The 11981-nt window shown below is 41.4% G+C and overlaps 1 protein-coding gene across 1 annotated transcript in view; it reads right to left on the reverse strand.

Annotated features, from left to right (window-relative positions):
- The window catches only part of nup93 (nucleoporin 93), a 60070-nt gene extending 48089 nt beyond the window's left edge, over positions 1 to 11981 (reverse strand). Inside the window, exons 1-2 of the mRNA XM_042340266.1 lie at positions 11872 to 11981; positions 2115 to 2312 (exon numbers count right to left, since the gene is read on the reverse strand). Of these exons, the coding sequence (XP_042196200.1) occupies positions 2115 to 2293 (179 nt within the window). The 5' untranslated portion in view covers positions 2294 to 2312; positions 11872 to 11981. The remainder of the gene's footprint in view (positions 1 to 2114; positions 2313 to 11871) is intronic.

The raw sequence follows: 11981 nt of genomic DNA on the forward strand, positions 1-11981 counted from the left end.
TATATGCTGTCAAAACAGAATAGAAGCATTGGCAGCAGTGCCCTGGCACAACATATTTGCATACCAAGACACTGTGAGGAGATTTTGGAACCCAATCTGGCCCACGAATCCCCACAGGAAAGCACAACCCAGACTAGGAAAAATCCTCCAACTCTGAAATGATGGCTCACTGGGTGACTGCTGGGATGGAGAGGGAATTAATGTGTGGATCACCCCAGGCTGCTTCATTGCACTCTGTGGCTGCTAATTATAGCACAGCACTAGCAGAGTCCTGTAAGCAGGTTGGCTGCTCTCTCAGTAACAGCAGTGTATGCAGCACAAGATGACTTAAAAGTAAAAGAAAGGCAATTGTAAAAAGATGGATATATAAAACCTACAATTTAGGATTTCATTAAAGACAAAAGTAGTGTCTAAACAAATCTGAATGAAAAGTGATTTAGCATATTCTGTCATAATTAACTCATTTAGGTTTAAAAAGATCATTTGCTTTTCCAACTACAGGCATTAAGCTCCAGAAGGACAACAGATGGGATCATTATTGAGGTTGTGAGAGAAGATCCAGGCAATGGAGTTCACAAGCAGAGCAGAAATCAATGAGCTAAAAGGTGCCTTTTATCACGAAAACCAAAATTGATCAATATTTAAATAAAAAGTATAGATTGAAAAATTACTCCCCTATTTTCTGACTTTTGACAATTTCTGTGCTTGCACAGTTACACAGAGCAATATGGCACAGAAACAAGCCATTCAGCCGAATATGTCTGTGCTGGTGTTTGTACTCCACACGATCCCCTATTTCTATCTTTCCTATTTCCCTTACCCATACTGTCTCTTCCCTTCTCCCTCATGCTTGTTAAGCTGAACACACTCGATGTCACTCTTTTCCATTCCGTGCTCTCAGTGTCTGAGTCAAAAACTCTAATGCCAGGTATAATATGGGTTAGATGCATTGTAAAGCTGATTCTATGTTGCACAAACAATATGCCGAGTCTTGTCTCAAACAGTGCTGTCACTCAGCTTAATAGAGTATTGGTGGCGAAATGCATTAGAGAAAAAAAATCGTTTAAGTCTCTTCATTGTTGCACTGCCAGTTCAACTGGGCAGAGTATAAACATTTCAAACACCCACCTTTACCCTTTCCTGAATTCCCTTTGAGAAAAAAAGAACTAATTTGCATTCTGACAGGGTAAAAATTTCACCCACCGACCATTATGCTTTACTGAAATACAATCAACAATACTGTTAGAAGAAATCCCTAATTTACCGCTGTGAAATCTTCCATTTCCCACATCAGCCATCAAAACACCCTCTCAGCAGAGAGAGAATGCAGTGCCACATTATAGGTCACGTTTGTCCTGCACACTAATCAGAAGCTGGATTCTTCCAGGATCTTTAGTGATCAGTCACAAGAGATTTTCAACCAATTAATCTTTTGGGGGGAGATGAGCCAGGTGTCCGACACATACGGAAACCCATCACCATGCTGTCAGCACACTGTTTGTGCAACATAGAGGCAGCTTTACCATACCTTGAACCCAATTATACCCGGTGTAGAAGTGCTTGAAAGGTTAAAAGGTAAAGGGACTTAGTCTAAGCTTGATTCCAATCCATGTCCCAGAAGTGAAGGACACTTAGCCAATTCAAATTGCAACTCAATATTCACTACAAAGCTGGACATCCAAAACTAACAGGATTTCTTCAAACCCTTGATGAATCTGGAAACTTTCCTTCTGAACCCCGAGCCTCAGTAGCAATGCCAGTTGAGTGCCAGTAACTCTAAGAATTATCCAAGAATCCCGGTGAGGTCCCTGGAAATCCGAACCCAATTTTGATCTCAAGATCCAGCCCGACCTTCCACCCCTACCCCCCAACCATAGCATACACATCACATGGAACTGAAGGCATTTCTTCATAAATACCTGCCTTCCTAAAAGAGAAAATTACTCCTTCAGTTTGAATGCCTTCTGATAAAGAATAGTGAAAGTGCAAACGTCGAAAATTCGATTTATGTATATTATCTATATGTATCTAGTGGGAAATTATGTTTAAACTAGGGTTAAAAATGATATGTCAAGCAGAGAATTTCTGACAAAATGCAAGCTTTTTAAACTTACGCCTTAACATCTGCGGTTTCCTGTAATGTCCGAGTCAGGGTTTTGGACCTCAAGCGCTCCCCAGCCTGCTGAATCTCCTGCAGGTTTCGTTCTACATGCGGAAGTTCAGAAACGCCTTCAGTCTCGGCTGCTAGCTGCTCAGCCTGCTGCAGCAGCTCTCCAAAGCCGTCTGTGTCCATAGTAAATGCCACACAGATTCTAGAGAAAGGAACCAGAATGCCATTCAGAATCATGTTAATATGCAAGACAACATTAGCTAAGTGCAATTAAAATATACCGTGTCAAATAGTATAAAAATATTTTATTTCAAGATACTGAGAAAATAATATGAGAGCATCTAATTGATTCTAAGTGAGGAGAATGACATGCAATGAGAGATTCCTAATATTTCTACAACTAGAAGAATACGCAGAATAAATTGCACATTCTGTACCCAGGTGAGGCTTTTTTTTTTAAATTTGAAAATAATTTCATCTCAAACTATCAGAACATGCGGAATATATCAGTATTCAAGGTCATGGTAAGCAATATAAATTACTAAATAATATTCCAATATTAAAGCATGTAATTACACGGGTAACATTAAGCTTTGTTCTTTTAGTACTGATCCGAAAAAGCCTTCAACAGCTTTGAGTCTTCAGGTGAATATCCTTTCATTTTAATTTCTCCAAAAAATCTATTGCATTCTCCTGGAGGTTAAACAAAGACAAACGCTGAATGCTGAACCAGCAGTGCACAGGTTACAAGCTGAAACATCTCCTCTTCCCTACAGGATAACATATAATTCAACCTCCTGTAAGTCCTATGATATTCTATTTCTGCTAATAAAAATCTGGTGATTCACAACTCCTCTGATGGGCTGATGAGTAAAAGGAAAGTGTGGTGCAGCACTGGATCACATAGATCAGATCACAGGTTCCAAAGCCTTGTTTGTGCTCAGTTAGCTGATCTCAACTAGACAGCAGCTGATGTACTGCAATTGGGTTCCTGCATCAAGGAGAGGAATGATAGCTATGGTACCCATTCTCAAGAGCCATGTTGGAAGATACACATGTGCTGGGTGAAGAGATCGGGCTGCGCTCTGATATTGTCTTCCCTTTGTTGAATGGTTGGCCGACACTCACAGTTAATGCTCCAACATAAACAAGGAAATCCATATTTATGGTTCCATTTATGTGGGGCCATAAGTCTAAAAGCCAAGAGTAGGTTATAGCCCAGTGCATTCTGTGGTGGCTGTCCCAGGTGGCTTTTATATTGATACAACCTTAAAGTGCTGCAGGCCTTTTTCAAAAAAATTGTTCCTATAAATTTACTAATGAACCACGTACTCCCAACAAGTACATTTCGGGTTACACAGATTTTATAGTTTCTACACCTCTCGCTGCCTTTGGACTCAGCTTGTTGTGAACAGTAGGAAGGGATTGGGGTCAGGTCATTTCCCCACTCAACGTGTAACATTTTCATCTAAAACCTGTATAAAGTATTAGCAATGGACATTTTAGATATTTCAAGGGCAAGAAAAATACAGGGGGGTTTATTACGAGTAAAAAATAAGTAATAATGTGCCCTTTTATATTGCATTTTTCACATTGATTTAATGCAGTTTGAGTCTGGTTTCAAGGGAGGACATGTTTTGGGCTTTGACACCAGTGCTCTTCGTCTGCTGAATCTCCTCACATTCTCCAAGAAATGGCTTTACAAGTGTGCTTTGTTGTGGAGAAATAGTGCAACATATGATCACCAGCAGAGGATGCTATTGCTACGATTTTGTGCAATGCTTTCCAAGGCAGATGGTTATCAGCCAGTCTTTGCTATGGAATATTCCAAAGAGTTATTCAATAAAAAGAACAATTAAAAAGAAACAGGCATCGGCGTGGGTAGTTGACATTTTATTTGAAACACCTCACTTCTGGGGTTTAATGCGGATTGGCAGCGAAATGGTTGCAAAGCGAAAATGCACAGGAAGAGATTTTAAATTGCAGAAAAGTTTCCAATTGCCATAATTAGGGAAGAATACTTTAAAGGTGAAGGCTGCACTCTACAGTGATGCTCCCAATCTGATAACATTGCAATATTATAGTTTCAGCATTTACCCAAACTAAATGCCTGCCATACCCCCAGGCTGTTCGAAGAAGTGCATCAATTGGGGATCATTGAATTCACGGTCCGTCCTGAAATTGCCTTTTGCCATTGTGAACCTGTTCCCTTTCATTCTGCTGTCTTGGTTTATCTGAAAGCATTGTTTTGGGATTACTTTTGCAATCCCATATATTGTACTTCTACAACAGATGTACATAACTGGGGTAGATGGGATTCAAAGGGATTTGCTACCTGTGATGCTGCATGGCCAACTCACCTTTAACGTAAGTCAAACTAACTAGGTTCTAGCTGTGCTGGATTTGGGAACAATTATCAGCAACTGCAAAACCGGTGCCAATTTGCACTTAAAAAGCTTTTTCTACACCACAGAACCCATCACAAATACTCCAGTCGGTCTGAATGAGAAGGGTTGTCTTTTCATTCAACATAATGCATTACCAACTGTGGTACTGTTAAATATCAGGAACGCACATCAGGGTGACCAGAATTGATTCTGCAGCGCTGGAAAGGCACGCCCTCTGTAATTAATATTAAACACTCAGAAAAGAGTTAACCTGCTCTCATAAGGCTCTGCAATGCAGCACGTTCTAGGCAGTATGCCGCAGCCACATGAACAGAAGCCAGTACTGATATTAAATGTGTTATCGATTTCTTGGTCGCTCCAGCTATATAACACACTCCCTGCATAGCACGTCAACTGCATGCATAGGCTAAGGGAAAATAGGCCAGTGCTGGAAACCAGTCCTGAACCAAAGCCAACCTCTTCTGTACTGCAACAAAGAAATCAGTGTAATAAATTAAAGCACTCTCTGCTTTGCACTCGGGCTCCATTATATAATCAGGAGATAATAAAAGCTCTGAAGGAACAGAGCCCAAGAATCATTTAAAAGAATCAGATTTTGGTCCAACACAAAGCCAACTACAATGAAGAAAACTTTATACTGAAGGACAAAGTAAAGTGAAGTCTCAATAAGAAATCGTCTGTGAAGGCATCGTACTGCTGAGGAGATATTGTGGGCCTCTTGTTTCACTAGAGGGCTACACTACATGGCCAGGGACTCTTGTGCAAACAGGAGGAGAATACCAATGATGTTCCACTTACCAACATTGCCATTCCTTCAGTTGGCAATTTGCTGCTTATATTTATTTCTACTGTACAAAGTCTGGAACATATGTAGCGTGGAGGAGGAAGGGGATTGCGTCCCAACGGTAAAGCCATGCTATTAACACAATATAGGTTAGGTTCAAACTACAATACTAACACATTGTTCCTGTCATCGCCTCCACCTTCCCCAACTACATACAAACTAATGCAGTTTTAGCTGGTTAAATTCCAACAGTACCTCAATGCACACTCTGTATTTCTAAACAGATTCAAAAAGCTGCTGCAACCAGAAGTGCATAAAACTGACCCACAGGAACTTTACTTGGGAAAGGCACGTTTCAAATTGGTCATTCACTTCCTGGCCATTTCTGGGACATTGCCACGTATAAATCACCTGCTACATTCGCCATAATTCAGTATAGTCACAAATACATAGTCACCTCACTTCACAGTAAAATCCTGTGAAGCGCTTTGAGACATCTTGACAATGTGATAATTCTTGCATTTGCTGCAGCACAACATCTGAGCAGCACAAAGATGTTTCCACATTGTTAAGGTCACATAGCTTTTGTTGTTGCACACAACAGAATCACTGAAGGTACAAGTCTCGCCAATTTATCACCACCACTATTGAGGCCACAGATCCAGTGGCTTTGGTACTTATTGCAGACTCCAGTCTTCCTTTTGTACAAGAATATCTTTAAATAGGGTAGAAATAATGAAAGAAAGCACCAAGTCAAAATGAGGCTTCCTTTTCATCTCTCACATAGGAGTTTCAAACCAAGTACAATAATCCTTGCATTTGATATAGTTCCTTTAAAGTCCAAAAGACTCAAAGCACCTCACTGATAATGCTGTCAAGCATTTGTAGACAATTTTATATTTAACATCCAATTGATTAGACGTCAATATACCAGGAGTAACTTTGCAATTACTTAATGTAGGACTCGTAAAAGGAGAAAGCTGGATTGCAATAAAAATTACTGATGCATTTCTAAGCAGGTTATATGACCATATACCAAAGGCTGAGCAGTTTACATTACTCAGATCACACACTGCTGAAACAATACGTGCAGATGAATGCAAGACTGAATTAATCTGTCAACGAGAGCGGGGCAAGAAAGATAAGGCAAATCTATAATTAAGGTAACTAAATTTAGATGTGGGCAACGCTTCTACAGTAAGTGATAGAACAAAGCTGTAGTGAGTGGATTTTTAAAAAAAAATCTGAATATTTAAAGACGAGATTTGCTTTTCGTGATTACTTTAATTACATTAAGATGAGGCTCTCTGGATGCAAATCACTCCTATTTATAATTGTAACTAAACTATAATCAGACAATATTTCCCTCCACCCCAGGAAGGTTTTTGAGTACTTTTTCCTTCTACTGGAATATGAATTCTCTGGTAAGACATAAAGTGACTATTATTCATTCATGTCTCTCGACAAGGAGTGTTGGCAGGCTATTTTGTTCTCCCATATCCAGGGGGTTTAGATCAACTGTAATGTCCTCAATTTTTGCACAGGTTGCAATCAGCTAACCCTCAGAGAATTCAAACCTGCAACAAGTGATGGAGGCTAGTTAGTTTAAAGTGCTCCAGGATGCTACTTCTCATGAAAGGCGCTGTATAAATGCAACTTGTTGTTATTTAAAACGTGCATAGCACATTTTGCAAAACTTTTGCAAAAAAATGCAAAACTTTAAACATTATCAATCTGTTGCTTTGAATATTCACAATATTACTGTTGTACGCTACTACCAACTGGCATAATTACATTTTCCAGGCTATAAAATAATTAGCGTGACCTTACGCAAAGCTAAATTTGTACCAGTCGCTTTTGATATTCAGTGAAATGTCTTCTTGGTGCCTTCGATGGCAATTTATTTTCCCCTGTGATAAGTAAGCAATATTACACTTGCTTCCCTGCAGCTTAGGTCTGTACATGTTGCACTCTACTGGTCTCTTAGCAATGTATTTATTTCCAAAATGATGATCAGGACATCAGGAAAAACTCCCTTCTCTTTTCAAATAGCCCCCCTCCTTCCCGACTCAAGTGCACAACCAGCAGTGCAAAACGCTTTGAAACATCCTCTTGACATGAAATGCACTATATAAATGCAACTTGTGTTGTATAATGCGCAATTCTGGCTGATGAAAAATCCTAGAATCTACTGGAAACAACTGGGAAACAATAAAGCACTTTGCAGCATTCTTTCAAGCAGGCTAATAGAATTTTAAAAACTGTCACTTACTCTCTCAAAAAAATCAATTAGGAAAGTAATGGTTGGCACAGAGACAGCAGCTCTATTAGTGCTTACAATCTAAGTGCACACCAAAAGAGAAATGCAGTGTTAACACAAGTTATCAAAATAAACAGACTAATAATACTATTTGCTGTATTGAATTTTTGTTGAATTGAATAGAAAATGTATGCACACTCACCCCCTCCACCCCTCCCCCCATTTATTTCTTCCCTCACTCTTGTCAATTCTTTCATTAAAATTCAACCGATCTTTCTTGTAATTTAGTTGTAAACATTCAATGCAGTCTTTATCCTCACTGTAGTGCATAATGTGGATGAAGTATGCATTGTGCTCCAGACAAACATAAATCTGGATGATTTAACAGTTTCATATCGGACGATAGGACTGGCAGCCAACCAGTAGCTAATCATCTGCAGTAACTTAACTTTTACAACATAGCTTTTAACTTTCTTCAGGGAATTATGACGTTATAAGAAATGTGATTTAAAAGTATTGCTCTGGGTCTACAGATGAGACAGGGTACTCAGTAAATGAATCCATTGAGTTTTCAAAGAAAAAAACTTCAAAAGAATCTCACCTTGAACCAAAGAGCTAAAAAATAGATTGTACTGTAGATATCTGATAAATTAGCACTATTTATTAAATCTCAATCAATAAGGCACAACTATAGGAAAGAAAATCATTGATACTGAATATTTAAGTGCAAATCGTTCAGGGAAATTTTTCAATACTATTCATAGAGAGAGCTACAGAATCATAAATATTAACTCCCAACCATGAAGAGACCCTGTTGGCTCAATCAGTAAAACCACACTGGAAAAGCTGCAGGCTATATAAATTCAGTACTTTTTTTTAAATCTGTGGTGGTAGTAGGTGGTAAATGACCTCAATGCCCTTGGGATTAGTAAAGGAAGGGGAAAAATTAAGGCAGTGGTCCCATTTTGGGCTGCTACTCAGGGATCCCTGCTGACAATGGATGTGTGTTGGGCTTGGCTACAATGCTATGGCATTGCCCAAACCACCCCCACCCCGCTCAGGTCCAAATCCCTGACTGGCCAGCGTCTTGGGACATCCTCCCGACGTGAAAGGCACTATACAAGTGTAATTTTGTATTGTATGGCATGGTCAAATAGTCCTCAGGCACCTCCTGTCTAGGCTCACATGAGAAGGATGGCCACTAAGGCAAGATACCAGAGAGCAACTGAACCCACGGAACTGTAGCAAGATTTGGTGCATAGCAGAACAAGCAAGGAGAGAGGGGAAGACAAGGAAAACTACACATTATAAACACTTTGCTGAGAATTGTAAGGCTACCTATCACCTGAGATTCCATCAGGATTTTTGTTTAGATAAATATATAGGAATCAATAGATACTATGTGATATTCTGGGCAAATTTAAAAATGGTCCAACAAGTTCTTTGAAACATTATGTGCAATTTTGAAAATCATGATGCATACATATGAAATTGAAATGTTACCCAAAACAGTACAGTAATGCTATCTGGAATGGAATGCACATTCGTTTCCTGGAGGATGCACCCTACTTACTGAATTCTACAGAGTATTAAGCGCAGATTGGCAAGAGCCAAGGCTTGGGGGATCCCAGAATGTGCGCTGGAGTAACTGCTGGAGCTTAGCCCGCTAAAACCGCATAGCTTGCAATTGAGAGCATTGTCTGGCAAGCTTTGCACTGCTTGTCCAGCTAGGACCACCTTAGCAGTCACAGTTGGGTTTATAGTTTCCTTGCTTCGCCCCCCCCGCCCTCCTCCCAACCCGACCTTCAACTCGGGTTCATAACTCTGTCTGTACAGCGCCTTGGGACGTCCTCCCGAAGTGAAAGGCACGATATGAATGCAATTTTGTTGTTAGAGTTAGCAGGAGCCAAGTAAGAAAGGCGAGGAGGAGAAAATGACTGAAAGTGTGGTCAAAGAGGTAAGTTTTGAGGTACTTGAAAGAGGAGAGGGAAGGAGCAAGAGACCTGGGAGGAAGCAAGTTTATGTGCTGTCTATAAAATGATGCAGACCCTAAAAATGGTAGCTAAGACTCATAAGAATTCAGCTATTTCACACTATTGCACCTTTTCAGTCATCAGGAACTCTGGGTGGAATTAATGGCATTCAAATATTAAAATTGCTACAAGCCCAAATGTCATATAAATGAAATTCAATGAAAAGATTTCTACATCATTCACCCCATGAAATATTAAGAAGTACAGCTAGATATAAAATCAATAGTAGCATTTACAACACCTGTGTATCAGTGTAATATTCACTGCAGATTCATCATGTTGAATGCTTGTATAAATGTATTACCCATATGCTTTGTGACAGTATAAGATTACAACATACAACCCTAAAGGTAAGTATCAAAGCACATGCAGCATTAGACCTATGTCAAATTACATAGAGGTCTGCCAAATATGTTATTTAAGTGACTCCTTCAGGGATTTGAAGCAAAAGCAGGTAAATGGAGTTGAGGTACAACTCAGCAATGATCCAACAGAATGGCGGAACAGGCTTGTGGGGCTGAATTGCCTACTCCTGTTCCCATATTGCTAAAAGACATGTTGTACTAACACTTCACCCTGCTACACATGGTCACTGTACACCTGTGCACAGCAAGCTTCCCTGCAGAGGTATTTAGTATAATGAGCAAAGCAGATTTATTTCTCGTCTCTTTCCTTTGAAAATGCTCATTAATTCTAGAGTATGGTGTGCACGTGCTGAGATTCCTCAATGCCTCACACAAGTGGTGCATTTATCCACTGAGTCATCAGAGAAGTTCAGAATGTCTCCAAGTATTAGTTCTGAAGAAGTTATCTTAATGGAGTTTACAGGTCCCCTCAGGCCTGACCTGGCTCCAAAGTGATGTGCCTGGTAACAGAATATCTTAGAATTCCAGAATAGATACTTTGGGAATGTTCCCGTAAACTAGTTCATGAGCCAGGCAGGGTTGCATTGTTGACAACAGTACCAGCGAGCCAGGATTGTCAGCAGTACTTGGAAGTGCAGACTACCTATAGGGGGCAGAGATTCTTCCCACTCAGCTTCTGTTATTGTGCAAACTATAGCCTAAACTGGTGTGTGTGTGGTGGGGGGGACGCAGACCAGTTTATCCATCTATGAGTTTATAGCTGGATAAACACCAGGAAGCTTGGAAACATTGTGCGCAATGGCAAGCTATACAGTTTTAACTGATTAAACTCCAGTGGTACCCCACAGTCTGGGGTTTCCAGGTCTTGGCTCCTGTCAACCAGCATCTAATACACTCCATAATGAGATAAGCAGGGTGCCCCCCTACCAGGAGAGACTGCTCAACAACAACAACAACATTTCATTTATAGAGCGCCTTTCACGTCGGGAGGACGTCCCAAGGCGCTGGACAGTTGGGTCAGGACCCGAGCATTGGGGGGAAATGATCAGGGTGAGGGGAGGGAGCGAGGAGGGGGTAGAGAGTTGAGAGGGGAGCTGAAGACACCGTCATTCCATTCCAGACACAGGGAAATTTGTGGAAATTTACTTTACTTGAGTGAAACCCGTGAAGTCTTTCAATATTTCCTCCCAACATGAGAGGCGTGACATCGAATGCTAAGATCATTCCATTAAAGGAAAAAACAAGACAAGACAGGTAATAATCCCTCCAAAAAAAAATAAAACAATAATAAATTGGTCATTTTCATTCCATGACTGTTTGTGGGACATTGCTGTGCGCAATTGGCTGCCGCGTTCGCCCACAAATGTACAGTCAATTCACTTTACAGTGTGTTCTGTGAAGCGCTTTGGGACGTCCTCTCCCGACGTGAAAAGCGCTATATCAAATGCAAGGATTATTATTATTATTATTATTATTACTAGGTGCTGGGGGGGGGGGGGGAAGGAATGTTAGAGCACAATAAAACAGGAGAGTGGGGAATCAGATCAGATGGCCAGTGTGGGCGGGCTCCATGGCCTCCTTCTGTGCTACACCATCCATTTCCAGGGGCTGGAAGCTTTCCCGGTGATGGCTTTCCCGGCATCTCTGAACGCGGCGCGAGATTCCCAGCGCCTGCAGCTTTCCCAATGGCACGGAACAGGGCAGCGGCTGTCAGACACGGTCGGCAAGGCGGCAGCCATGGTCGAGGCTGTGCAGTGACACGCAGGATACGAAGTCGGTTCGCCTGCAGCGAGCGGCGGTGTGTAGCGGGGAGGAGGGGCGCTGTCAGCCGGGGGCTTCCCTGAGGCCTGGTACCCGCGAGGCCTCAGCGAGCGAGCGCGAAAGGGAGAGGCCGCTCCGGCCTGCAGTTACCTGGCTCTGTCCTCTCCAGGTGATTGTGGTGATGGTGCCGCCGCCGCCGCTTCGGTCTCTTCTTCACCGCCGCCGCACGAGCTCCCGTCAAGCACCGCGCACCAGGCCGC

Source organism: Callorhinchus milii, unplaced genomic scaffold (assembly GCF_018977255.1).
Source record: "Callorhinchus milii isolate IMCB2004 unplaced genomic scaffold, IMCB_Cmil_1.0 Scaffold14, whole genome shotgun sequence".
In the NCBI taxonomy this organism is placed as follows: domain Eukaryota; kingdom Metazoa; phylum Chordata; class Chondrichthyes; order Chimaeriformes; family Callorhinchidae; genus Callorhinchus; species Callorhinchus milii.